Consider the following 14,638-nt stretch of genomic DNA (forward strand, 5'->3'; position numbering starts at 1 on the left):
GAACTGATACAGCTTTATGTCTGGAGAAGTCTGGCCAGAAGTGGTCTTCATAGAAGAATTGTGGACAAAAATCCATACCTCTGATGTGGAAACAAGGCTAAGTGACTCAAGTATGTACAAATACATAAGTACTGGGGTGCAACAGGTGCTCTGGACTGATGAGTCAAAATTTAAAGTATCTGGCGATAGCAGGAGGCAGTTAGTACTTCTAGAGAGCAGTACAATAATTCATGTTTACAGTATTTCAGCACAGTTTAGTAGTGAGGACTTTATGAATTTCTTCACTGAAAAAACTTATAGTATTAGGAACAAAATATTGGATGTTCAACCTTTGACAGCATCCAGTGATCTAGACCAGCCTAAAGCGCTACATTTAAAGCTACAATGCTTTACCAGTATTTAAACTTATCACCACAGCTAAATCAACAACTAGATTGCTGAAAGAAGTGATACATGCAGCTGGAGAGCCTCTTCTCAATATTATTAACTCCTCATTATATCTAGGTCATGTCCCAAAATCTCTTAAGTTAGCAGTTATTAAGCCTCTTCTTAAAAAACCAAAACTACACCCTAATGAAATATCAAATTACAGACCTATTTCAAACCTTCCGTTTATATCAAAAATACTAGAAAAAGTGGTGTCAGCTCAATTATGCTCCTTCCTACAGGAAAACAATACCCATGAAGAATTTCAGTCAGATTATAGGCCACATCATAGTACAGAATCCGCACTAGTTAAAATCACAAATGACTTGCTTTTAGCTTCGGACCAAGGCTGCATCTCAATTTTAGTCCTACTTGGTCTTAGTGCTGCATTCGACACTATAGATCATAACATTCTCGTAGATCGCTTACAAAAACACATAGGTATGCAGGGACAGGCATTAAAATGGTTTAGATCCTACCTGTCTGATTGATACCACTTTGTAGACTTAAATGGAGAACTGTTCAGTGTAGTGCCAGTGAAATACGGGGTCCCACAAGGATCAGTTTTAGGACCTCTGCTTTTCTCGGTATACATGCTTCCATTGGGTAACATCATTAGAAGGCATGGGATTTGTTTCCATGCCGATGATACGCAGTTATATATCTCATCAAAACCAAATGAAATATCTAATTTGTCTAGATTAACTGAGTGTGTTAAAGATATTAAAGACTGGATGACCGATAATTTTCTATTACTAAATTCTGATAAGACAGATATTACTTATTGGTCCAAAAACCAGTATACAGAAGCACTCAAAATTCAGCTTGCATTTAGAAGGATGTACTATTATTACTAGCTCAACAGTGAAAGACCTGGGCGTAATATTAGACAGCAACTTGTCCTTTGAAAATCATATTTCCAATATTACAAAAACAGCCTTCCATCTTAGAAATATTGCCAAGCTTAGAAACATCTTATCTGTATCTGATGCAAAAAAGTTAGTTCATGCATTCATGACCTCCAGACTGGACTATTGTAATGCATTGCTAGATGGTTGTCCTGCATCTTCAATAATCAAGCTACAGTTAGTCCAGAATACAGCCGCCAGAGTTCTTACCAGGTCAAGAAAATATGATCATATAACCCCAATATTATCATCCCTGCACTGGCTACCTGTTAAGTTTATAATTGACTATAAATTAGCACTACTTACGTTCAAAGTGGCTAAATGGTTTAGCTCCCACGTATCTAGCCAGTCTTCTAACATGTTACAATACACCACGCTTCTTAATATCACAAAACTCCAGACTTCTGGTAGTTCCCAGAATATCAGAGTCCACAAAAGGGGGTAGAGCGTTTTCGTATTTAGCTCCTAAACTTTGGAATAGCCTTCCTGACAGTGTTCGGGGCTCAGACACAGTCTCCCAGTTTAAACGTAGACTAAAGACTTATTTCTTTAGCCTGGCATACATTTAACACATCCCATAACCTTGTGCTCCAGTACATCTGATTAAATGCACAATTCTGTTCCATTGTTTCCCTTCTTCTACCCATCCCGAGGCATACAGAGACTGTGCTGGCTCCAGTGGCATCCGGAGATGGACCAGCTCCAGCCGGGTTCTGCTTTGTGAGGACTGGGGTATTCAAAGCAACGCTGTCAGCCTTATGTGGATGACAACAACCTCCTTATTAATTTACATAATATTCTACACATGCTGTATCGGCATCACACAATTGACTACACATAAATGCACAATATAATCACACTCTCCACTGTCACCCAAATGAGGATGGGTTCCCTTTTGAGTCTGGTTCCTCTCAGGGTTTCTTCCTCATACCATCTAAGGGAGTTTTTCCTTGCCACAGTCGCCTCAGTCACCTCAGGCTTGCTCACTTGGGATAACATCTAGGACTGTTTGTCTGTTTATATGTTTGTTGATTTTTTATGTTGTTTCTTATGTAAAGCTGCTTTGAGACAATGCTCTTTGTTAAAAGCGCTATACAAATAAAATTGAATTGAACTGAACTGAACTGAACTGAATTGAATTGAATTGAATTGAATTGAATTGAATTGAACAGTGAAGCAGGGTGAAGGTTCCTTGAACGTTTGGGGCCAAATTTCTGCAAATGGAATTGGAGATTTGGTCAGGATTAACGGTAACTAATTTCAGCATAGAGAAGAACAAGGACTCCTGAAAAAAATGGTTTGGCCCCTACAGAGCCCTGATCTCAACATCATCGAGTCTGTCTGGGACTACATGAACAGACAGAAAGTTTTGAGGAAGACTACATCCACATCTGTGGTTAGATGTTTGGAAAAACATACCTGTCGAGTTTCTTCAAAAACTGTGTGCAAATGTACCTAAAAAAATTGATGCTGTTTTGCAGGCAAAGTGTGGTCACGTCAGATATGATTTAGATTTATTTCTGTTTGTTTACCTTCCATTTATTAACTAATAAAAATAAACTAGTAACACTTCTGTTTTTGAAAGAATTCTTATTCTACAGCATTTTTTCACACCTGACTGAAACTTTTGCACAGTAGTGTACTTACACAACATTTAAGGGGTCAATGTTCAACAGTGTGAAAAGCCTATGGGCACACCTGGGATTTTCTGTTTTTTCTTTATTTTTGTTTTCTTTTTGTAGATTTTTTGAATGTTTGTTTTAGAACATTACTCATAATTTTGATTGATTTGACAGCCATTAAAATAAGAAATGTAAGAGAAGTATAAGTAATAGAGCACTAATAGAGCAAAAGGAGAATTTGGAATTTTGGAAACAAATTTTCTGAGATGCTTAGAACAGATAATACATATAACATATGAAAAATGCATTTATTTTATTGTAAACTGTACTTTTTAGAACATTGTTAAGCTTGCTTTATTTTCAATGAACCTTTACTTCTGTAGATGTGACTATTACATAGTACTATAAAAACAATAGTGTTCTCTAACTTATTCCACTACAATTTAGAAACTAAAGTCTAGTTTACTAAAACCCTTTAACCTAATCTAACCTAATCTAAGACATTGCAGTGTTTGTAGTGTAGCTTCTTTAGCTTTGTAGAAAGAAAGAGGCAGCTGTCATGTCCAGTAAAATACCAAAGCTATCAGGTTATTTTACAAAGGCTTATGATGGAGTGGAAGTTGACGACCAGCAAGTGGACAGGGGCCGGGCACATGATGGAGCAGATAAAAACACAGCGTCATCATTATCACCACCGACTTTGATTAACTTGATTAATGTGTATTGCTTTTTGTTATTGACCAAACTTTATATATTCCCTTAAGGGGTGGGCCATGGGCAATAGCCCAGTTGAAATATTGTGTTGCATTGTTATGATGCAAGCTTATCATTTACACGCATTTTAATAATTGTGGTTTAAATACAAATGATATTAAACAGTTCCAGCAAATTAAGTAGCGGGGAGAATTCATTTTGGTAAATGTGCGTGTTGAGACGATACCCACACAACAAAGTTAAAGCAGCCACTCGCACAGTGCCTGACGAAACTTGAGTTCTTGTTCATGCTATGTGCTTGAACTTTCAAATACTAAAATATTGCTTCAGCTCCTGAGGAGGAAAAACCTACAGTCTGTGTTCCCTAATGTGGACATATCTCTTCGTATTTTCTTGACTTTGCCTGTGACCAACACCAGGTAAGAGCATTCATTTTCCAAACTGTCTTTAGTCAAAAACCATCTTCATTCATCCATGTTACAAGGTAGATCACAATCAGAGTTCATGCTAACATCACCCACCCTAGCTACTAGCATGAACCTGTGCTCGAAAAAGGATACCAGCAGGGTCTTAACCAAGATATCCTTACAGAACTGGAGTGCTGTGACGATAAAGCCACAAGGTAACTGCCATAAGGTGGTCCCATACCCATCACAGTCAAGGAATTAGTTCCTGGGGCTATCCCAGAAGTTCATCCAGGTCTTCAGCTTCCCTCACTGCCTTGCTCAAAAAAGTCTCCAAAAAACTCTGTAACCAATCCACTGCCCAGCCTTTTGAACAGCTAAGGGAAGCATTCAAGTCAGTTCTAACCCTTACCCATCAAAACCTGTGCCTGCAAAGCTTCATTCAGCAGTAATATTTTCAGTTATTGTCCTTTTTTTAACGTTAGCCCCTGAGCCGTGGCTTCTTTTGTAGGATGAGGCCTTGCATTTTGCAATATACGTGGGCCAAACAAGTTGGTGTATATCAAGAATGCCAAGAGACACACTTCTTGTCAAACATGGTAGGCCTTATTTTTTAGCCAGGAAAATTCGCCAGTGGGTACACACCTTCCCATCATTTCACTGTGTTCTAGTCAACCTCCCCTTTTCCCACAGAACACCAACCCAGCAGACTCCCCTGTGTCACATTATTACCAAAAACAATGCTTAGCTACACTACCCAGAGTACTATGTGGACTACCAAAATGGCTGCTATGGACTATGGACCCAGCAACGACAGAGACTTATTCAAGTTTACCATCTTACTGATGACACACACACCTGTTCACAAATACTGAACACAGTGTACTCTCAGTATAACAGTATATCAGTATAATAGCATATATACAGGACTCACACACTTAACCTTGAAAGTACATACTTTTAGGATCTTTTTTCGATTCACAAGTTTGTTCTGCCTAGCGTATTCTGTTTGCTCATCGCCTAACCATGAATGTTTTGATGTTTTGCTTAACTTTTTGTATTTCTCAGCCTTTGCTGTTAGTAAAAGTGTTGAACTGCATTTTCATCTGTCTCTCCATTTGTGACAGATATCTTTGACTACAGTGGATGCAGCAAGAGCGTCTGATTGGTCGAGCGCACTTATGGCTCACATGTAGGTGATGAGGGAGCAATGGAAACAGCTTGCTGACCTGGCATTAAGGTAAAAATCCTCTCACAACACTGGTCACTTGTCTGCCGATGCCAGCAATGGAAATGGGCTCAGGTGATCCATCTCATTGTAAACTCTTAGGGGAATCTGCTTACCAGCAAGGCACCAAAATGGGACGCACCAATGTTGGAGCAAGTCCCTACATGTGCTCTTTCCAACTCTTCTAAAGTTTCTTTGACCACACTCCAGAAGGCAAGGAAATTAGTAAGGTAGGGAACCAAAGCCTGAAAATTGGGAACCAAAGTATCGTACAAAGCCTGTATGCTTCCAGAAGCAGCCATTATGGCAGGAGTGGAGCAGTGAAGCGTGGTTCAAGGCAGCTCATCCTCAAGGGGTGAACACCACTATGCTAACCTATGCTAAACTAGGATCACAAGCATATCTAATGTTTCTCTCTCTCTCTCTCTCTCTCTCTCTCTCTCTTCTCTCTATGTCTGTCTCTGTCAAGCTATAGTGCATCCGGAAAGTATTCACAGTTCTTCACTTTTTCCACATTTTGTTATGTCACAGCCTAATTCTGAAATAGATTAAGTTCATTATTTTCCTCAAAATTCTACAAACAATACATCTTAGTTTGTTCGAAATCTCTGCAAATTTATTAAAAATAAAACACATGTACATAAGTATTCACAGCCTTTGTTCAATATTTTGTTGAAGCACCTTTGGCACCAATTACAGCCTCAAGTCTTTTTGAGTATGATTCTACAAGTGTGGCACATCTACTTTTGCACAGTTTCTCCCGTTCTTCTTTGCAGGACCTCTCAAGCTCCATCAGTTTGGACGGGGAGTGATAGTGCACAGCCATCTTCAGATCTCTCCAGAGATGTTCAATCGGGTTTAAATCTGGGCTCTGGCTGGGCAACTCAAATACATTCACGGAGTTGTCCCATAGCCACTCCTTTGTTATCTTGGCTGTGTGCTTAGGGTCATTGTCCTGTTGGAAGATGAACCGTCACCCCAGTCTAAGGTCCAGAGCGCTCTGGAGTAGGTTTTCATCAAGGATGTCTCTGTACCTTGCTGTATTTATTCATCTTTCCCTCGATCCTGACTAGTCTCCTAGTTCCTGCCACTGAAAAACGTCCCCACAGCATGATGCTGCCTCCACCAAGCTTCACTGTAGGGATAGTATTGGCCAGGTGATGAGCAATGCTTGGTTTCCTGCAGACATTTAGGCCAAAGAGTTCAATCTTTGTTTCATCAAACCAGAGAATTTTGTTTCTCATGGTCTGAGAGTCCTTCAGGCACCTTCTGGCAAACTCCAGATGGGCTGTCATGTGCCTTTTACTGAGAAATGGCTTCCGTCTGGCCACTCTACCATACAGGCCTGATTGGTGGAGTCCTGCAGAGATGGCTGTTCTTCTGGAAGGTTCTCCTCTCTCCACAGAGAAATGCTGGAGCTTTTTCAGAGTGAACACCGGGTTCTTGGTCACCTCCCTGACTAAGGTCCTACTTCCCGATTGCTCGGTTTGGCCAGAGTCCTGGTGGTTCCGACCTTCTTCCATTTACAGATGATGGAGGCCAGTATGCTCACTGTGACTTTTAATGCTGTAGAAATTTTTCTATACCCTTCTCCAGATTTGTGCCTTGATACAATCTTATCTTGGAGGCCTACAGAAAATTCCTTGGACTTCATGGCTTGGTTTGTGCTCTGACATGCACTTTTAACTGTGGGACCTTATGTAGACAGGTGTGTGCCTTTCCAAATCATGTCCAATCAACTGAATTTACTACAGGTGGTCTCCAATCAAGTTGTAGAAACATCTCAAGGATGATCAGTGGAAATACGATGCACCTGAGCTCAATTTTGAGTGTCATGGCAAAGGCTGTGAATACTTATGTACATGTGATTTTTTTTGTTTTTTATTTTTAATAAATTTGCAAAGATTTAAAAAAAAAAAAATCAGTGAATCAGTAGGTCTTTGTTTGTTTAAGAAGTTTGTTCATTTTAGGGCTGAAACCACAGTGAAGTTAGTTTGATATTTGGACATACGGAAACTGTATTTTAGGGACCATCGACAAAAAAAAATCAGTGAAGACATATTTTGGGATAAGAAGAGGTATAACTCGTGGGGGTTTCCAATTAGATTATTTTGGGACTAGTTTTGGGTCACAGGGTCACATTACCTAGAAGTTATTGAAGGAATAGTGATTTTTTTCATTAAAAAATAAATAAATAAATAAATACAAATGAATTCACATGATGCATAATTAATACTATCTATTAATTAAATTATTATTAATAAATTAACAAAAGTTGTAATGCAATGATGCAATGACGCATGGCATATGTATATTTAAGAAGAAATTAGAATAACTGGGGCATGTAGCCAGAAGTAACAAATACCACATCTCAGTCGTACAGAAATTTGTCAACGGTCCCTAAAATACCACTTCTGAATGTCTGTCTAATGTCCAAATAGCAAACTAACTTCACCGTGTTAATATCTCATTCGAAAACATATAGTCGCCGCTTTAAGTCCACGGAGTCGACACAAGCTTCACACTTAGCTTAAATCAATATGAACGTTCGCACTTAGTTTAAATTAATATGATTGCTAGCTGAAATTAAGAATTAAGGCTGGTATATATGTATGTGGATTGTGTCTACATGTAGTGACTATTTAAGACTGTAAATCAGTATGATGGCTGGTTATGTCCCTAATTTAGCTAAGTTTTGTAAAAGCCTAAGCGTCATTCATTTTGATAGCCTCACTCTCTCTGTCACACACACACACACACACACCAGTATGTAGAGAGACATTTACGAGGGTTTATTCTCCAAATAACTCTAATTTCATGTTACAGGAAAATGTGTTAAGAAATTTGATGTGTATGGACTCTTGTTCTTGTTCCAAGTTACCTTCCTGTCCACTAATTTTTGTCTCTTACAAAAGCCACAAAGTCTTCCAGGAAGACAGTAAAGGCTTATGTCCTGCTTGAGCTGTAGTTAGACTGAAACGTCAAAATTAAGTTGCACAACATAAATGTTTAGGTATTATTATTATTATTATTATTACTACTATTATTTTGTTTTAGGTTGTACTATTTTTACCTTCTTTTGAAGTAATTAAATTTTTTTTAATTTATATTTTTGTATTTGCATTTTGAATGTCAATTAAATGCACTAAATAGGTTTAGATTTTATTTTCATTTTTGTAAATAGGAAACAACTTAGTTGTTTATTTTAAGAGACCTGTCTTATTTTCTCTTGCATATTCAGTATTCCTCTTTAATAAAGAAAAAGCACTTATCCGATTACTCAGTTAATCGATGGAATAATCGGTAGAATACTCAATTATTAAAATGATCGATAGCTGCAGCCCTAGTTCATTTTTTCACAAATGACAATTGTCATTTTGTTGATGAACAATTGCCAGTTTGTTCATTTCATTCACAAACTAGGTACCAGATTTGGACTTTTCTGTGTTCCATGTTCCAGTAATTTAAATTATCCATTATATTTTCATTTTTGTGTGACTGTGTTCATGAGTTTTGTGCATCACCTGTCTTTGTGTGCTCCTGCACTTGTATATTCACCCACACTGTGAATTGTTACATTTATTGCACTGTGTTTTTTGGATTAAACTAGCCCTCCACTTGCATCTAACCTTCCTAGTCTGTTTTCTTGACAGAAACACCACTAATCACGACAGAAACATATAATCATAGGATAATGCTGATGTTAATGTTAAGTCAAAATAACATGTTTGTATGTAGATGATGGTTCTGCCAAGGAGAATCTGCCACAATTCTGTGCTCTTAAATTTTGCATTGTATGTAGTCACATTTTTTTTCTTTTTTGCCAACAGTTATTGTGCAGATGCTTGTGGAACCTTCAGTTTTTTAGAACTAGACCTGTGGAAGTCTGTTTTTATGACATTGGCTTAGATTTTCCTATGTTATCAAGGGAAAAAGTGAATAAATACAGCCACTAGTGCACTCTTTATTAATAAAGATTTACGATAATTGGCCAAAAAGAAGAAAGCACAACAAAGTAATAACAATTCTGGAATCTAACGAACTTAACAAGACAACCTGATGTTTATAAACTTTTGATGCACTGGACTTCAGATATAGTAAATTAAAGCTTAAACAAATCTGATGCTAATCCACTGTTTAAAAACAAGGTGCCAAATATTTTGCTAAAGGAAATTTATAGTAACTTGCAATATGTGGAGATGTGAAAAACTGAGATTGAATATCTTTAACCCTTTAACCTAGGTACATGTAAACGTGTGGCCTGACCTGTAGCCACATTCACATCCAAACTTTAGTGGCAGTAACCACAAACTCAAATATTTTTCCATCTTTTTGTTAGGGTCCAGCATGATCTTTATCCATTTTACATTTACTGTTTTGTTATCTGAATTCTACAAAGGTCTGATGCCCTCTGGCCTGTCAGTGGTCCCTGATAACCAGCTGGGAAAATACATATCTGAGCCAGTGTGTGAGGAGGAGAAACACTAAGGCACTACTGTGTACAGCAGAAGTAAAACTGAATATTAATTTATATGTATGCTTTAAAACACAGATAGCAGTAGCAGAGATGTGCTCCAGGAATATGGAATGTAATTTAACTTCTTAAACACACTTAAACACAAGTCCAGACTTCCTTCTCATTCTCATAACAAGAAGCCTTAACTATTTGTGTCACTGTAGTTAATAAGTAACTCATAATAAAATAATATGCTTTCAGTTTAATCACTGAATAATAGGCCTTGCATGGACACCAAAAACATTTATGCACATTTAGGTTACAGTGTAATTCATGTGTGCATGGTTTCTACAGAAGTTTAAATAGGATCTTAAGCATGTGTCTCTTGTAAAAAAAAAAAAAAAAAAAAAAAAAAAAATCATGCTAACGGAATTCCTCAGCTGACACTTCCTTTGCTGTAACACTTCATATATTACTGACATATAATTATCAGTGTCCTGATACAATTTTGCAAGAGCCATAAATTAAACCTAAGAGAAACAACTAGAAATCTGAAGCATTCAGATGGCACTTTTTACATTAAGTTCTTTGCTATGAGATACATATTGAATATTGGATGATGTTTTTTTTTAACAATAAATTTGGCTATACAAAATGTAACTAAAGTAATAACAACATAATTATAGTGCTGCTTTATTTACTGCTGCTGTTTTTTTTCAGTTGTCAGTGATGAGTTATTCTTACATGCATACATACCACAAACATCAATATGCATGGTTTACTGTTGTGAAAACTTCAGTTATTACATTTTATTTTATTCTTGGGAGTTTTCGGAAATCAACATGGACAAAGAGAAAACGTTCACAGAAACTACACTCAGGCAGTCACTCATGCTTAGGATAGAACCTAGGGACCCATTGTACAACCGTGCTGCCTAGAGCTTTTGCTATAAGACAAAATATTCAGGGTAAATTAATATTTACTGTTCTCTATTTAAAAAAAACTGCGTGAAATAAATAAAATATCCAAGAATTAATTAAACACTGTGAAATTTGCTGTATGAGTTAAAGGAAATATTTGACAGTTGCATAACTGTCTTCTTGCCCCAAGTGCAGTCACACAAGTTAATTAGATGTTTAGAACGGTTGTTTTGCCTCACAGTGTCGGATAAAGGAAACAGACATGCTCAACAACACAACCGTCTCAGACACCCCCTCCTAAGAGAGACTACCTACCCTGCCATTCATCCAAAGACAATAGTAGTGCGCGCGAAAGACTCGCCGGCTGCCATGGCGACGTGCAACTATGGTGTTGCCAGTTCTTGTGAAAATCCCCGAATTTCGTTCGTAGAAAAAAAGGCAGAAATGGGCCAATGAGAATGCACAATTCACCCCATCCTTCCAACACACATACGTATTCATGACTAGAGATACTGCGAAATCAAAAAATATTAGCCAAACTACAATCTCCTTTTTTCGCTTTAATAATATCAGGCGCATGCGTGGTCTGCATTGTATACAATTTAAAGTTTTAAATTTTAAAAGTTTAAATTTTAAATTATCGAGGTGTTTTGATGAAATTGTGCGTTTAAGATGCCCAGTAGTAACCTAAGAACAGCTTCAGCTAAGTTATTGAGGACTGTCTTGAAATTTTGTATGAAACTGCTTTGTTTATAGGTAGGCTATGCATCTTTTTTGTGATGCGAATATATATATATATATATATATATATATATATATATATATATATATATATATATATGTTATAATTATATATATTTATTTATTTATTTATTTATATATATATATATATATATATATATATATATATATATATATATAACAACTGTGTATGTCTCTTACCTGCAGGCTTACGATAGTATTTAAAGATTTAAAAGAGTCAGACTGAATGAATGTGGGCTAAATCCTAATTAGTGCGTTGAACCTTATTACAGTTTATAGAAAAGCGTTTATGATCCACAACCACAACAGCGTCCTCAAAATAAAAGTCATCCATGCATCGTGTCGTTTCACTTGCTTAAATAGACAAATATGAATCATGAGATATCGTACAGGACCATATTATACATAAGTAAACACGCTCAGACACACTGATTTGTCAATCCATTCTCTTTTTGGTAATCTTTTCCGCTCGCACCCCATATCGGCTTTACGTCTCAACACACACCTGCCAAATGCAACTGTGTGTTATAAACTAAATAGGTGGATATATCCTTATGTGTAACTTACAGAAGTATAAGCTGGTAACCAGTTATAACAATAAAAAATAGTTATGTAGGATATGTACTGAAATTAATTTAGCTACATGAAATCCGACCACATGAGACCTTAAAATATTGATTCGCGGTATCTCTAAACTTCGTGAAACCATTTTATTCTAACAGCAAATATATAATTATTCAGGTTGCGGACTTTCTATAGAACTAATTACACAGCAAATCCAGCTTTTAATTCGCCATTACCCCATTTGAACATCATCACTGTGAGCAGCAGCGCTCTGGGCCTTCTGAAATATGATCGTCCTAACTCCATGGCCTCCTGGGACTTCCACATCTGATAATTCCAGCGCTCAAAATATTTCCTCAGCATCTCCTTGGCTAGCTCCGACTTTCTTCATTACAGAGAACAGAAGTTGTGGGTGTGTGAGAGTGTCCCATGCCTCCGCATTGTATTCGGATGGGCCTTACACCGTTAGGGTCAGAGGTAATATACGGACTGGAGTAATTTAACCTGACTCTGGTGTGGACTAGGATGTCTAATAAAAGTCAGTAAATTCTAATACATTTCCTCTTGTCTACCAGATGTACAGCTTTTTGTTTTGTCGTTCATGTTACATATTTGTATTGTCCTCTTTTAAAAGAGTGAATATAAATAAAATTGAAGCATCACATTTTACTCTCTAATTAATACAACATTTGTTCAGTCACTGATGAGCTTTCATAAAGCTTTCGCTTTCACATACTTATTCAAAGTAAACAAGTTTATCCAGTAAACAAGTAGCAGTTGTGTGTTTCTACAGCAAATACATTTGACAAAATGCCATATCTTTCTCCATTACACTAGTCTTCTGAGCAGTCCAGGCCAGATTTGGTATATGCATGCTAATTTACAGGACAGGCTCTGAGTGTGCTTAGGATTTATCCCCCTTTTCCCCAATGCCCATTTGATCTTCTCTATCACACTGTTTAGACCTCCACTGAATCTAACCCAGGCAAACGTACACAATGCTAAGCTGGGTGTGACTGTGCTTTAATTAAACCACTATACACTATCCAACAGTGTAAAGATTCCCCATCATCCATTAAATGATCTACAGGCTAGGAGGGTCCAGGCTGTATGCTGCATTCCTGAGTGTGTGTGTTAACAACTCTGTAGGGTGGTTTTCTTTTGAGAAGATATGTAATACACATTAAGTGTGCTAGATATTTTACTCAAACAAGTAGAACATGAGGTCAAAAAATACACATATGTTGCTCCAAATATTTTAAATAACTCAGTGTAGTACAAATATAATTTTAAGTTGGTTTTAATCTATTATTATACACTGAAGAGTGGTAAAGTAAAGATGAAGATAAGTCTACCTTTAAATACATTTTTGGGTGATGCTGGGGTATTGTTTTCAGCATGGAGCATTGTAAAGAACATTCGTTATGTTTTTATCCTTAACCCTTCCCCCACCCCAAACCCCCAACCAAACCCCAACAGAAAAGCAGAATAACACTTACCAGAACATCTTATTATCTTGAAGGGTGATCCCCTGAACTGTGATATCCTTGTATGGCTATGACAAAGGCAAGTGACAGATGATGTTGTGAAGGGACAAACTGCCATTGCAACCACAACTTCTGCAAATAAAATGTATCAAGATTAAGAAAAAATTAACCTGTGACAATTTCAAAATGTTCCATAAAAATTGCCCTTAACTAGAGTTCAACAGTAAATAAAGTACCACTTTACTGTTAATTATGATTATAGTGGTATATATCAGCTCTCAAAATGTAGGCCAATATATGTCTAAGATCCTATAAAAGGCTGTAGATCAGCAGCTAAGTAAGAAAGCACTGGGAGTAAATGGTCAATACTAAGCACCTATCAGGGTATCTGTGCTTGTGTTTGTCTATCTTAATGTTACCATTGATGCCACTGAATCTCTAGAATATTTACTGGAGCTGAAAGGCAGCTTTTTCCTGGCTCAGGTCTTATTTGCCTGGTCTGTTTGTAAATGCTGAATTCTCAAAGTCTTTCATGCACTTTAAAGACACTCTTACACACATATTTGGAATGTGTAAGAGTGAGACTTTGGATGCGTATTACTCTTTATCACTATACATGAAAGAGGTTTGATAGTGTCTGATAGTGGTCTGATAGTGTGTGGAAAAAAGTGAGAAAGGTTTTTTTTTTCTTAATAAAGTGTCTTTTTAAAAATAGCTGCTATACTATTTTTCTTATTTTTTCTTCTTACAATATAATTTATCATCTGAGCTTAATAGTTTTTTTCCCTTCACATTCCAATATGCTTTTTTATTCTCTCCATAAGTCATAGGACAAGCAGGCAATGAATATAGCAGAGAGAACTTCATTAATGATGGCTAATTCGAATTTAACCCTTGTGCATTGTTTGAAAACACTACTGGTTTGTTATGTTCACGATGAAAACATCCACTAAATTAAACTCCTGTAAAAATATATCAGATAAATATTTTTTTCCTTTTTTTTTTTGCTTAATTCTGTTAATCAACCTCAGTTCTGATCAAAACCAAATATTTTCTAACTCTTTAAATGCCAACTTCATGTGTGTTTATTTGTTGGCATTTAAAGAGTTAAAATCCTGGATTTTTTAAAATCATTTAGTAGTTTTGA

General features: G+C 36.8%; 1 protein-coding gene across 2 annotated transcripts in view; it reads right to left on the reverse strand.

Annotated features, from left to right (window-relative positions):
- The window catches only part of crb2b (crumbs cell polarity complex component 2b), a 29,884-nt gene extending 17,429 nt beyond the window's left edge, over nucleotides 1-12,455 (reverse strand). Inside the window, exon 1 of one of the 2 annotated variants that reach the window (XM_058390107.1) lies at nucleotides 12,241-12,455. In XM_058390107.1, coding sequence (XP_058246090.1) covers nucleotides 12,241-12,367 — 127 coding nt within the window. In that variant the 5' untranslated portion in view covers nucleotides 12,368-12,455. The remainder of the gene's footprint in view (nucleotides 1-12,240) is intronic. The other variant, XM_058390106.1, reaches the window with a different exon arrangement.
- Between the last annotated feature and the right edge of the window lie 2,183 nt (nucleotides 12,456-14,638).

The sequence above is a fragment of the Hemibagrus wyckioides genome, linkage group LG05 (genome assembly GCF_019097595.1).
Source record: "Hemibagrus wyckioides isolate EC202008001 linkage group LG05, SWU_Hwy_1.0, whole genome shotgun sequence".
Classification (NCBI taxonomy): Eukaryota; Metazoa; Chordata; class Actinopteri; order Siluriformes; family Bagridae; genus Hemibagrus; species Hemibagrus wyckioides.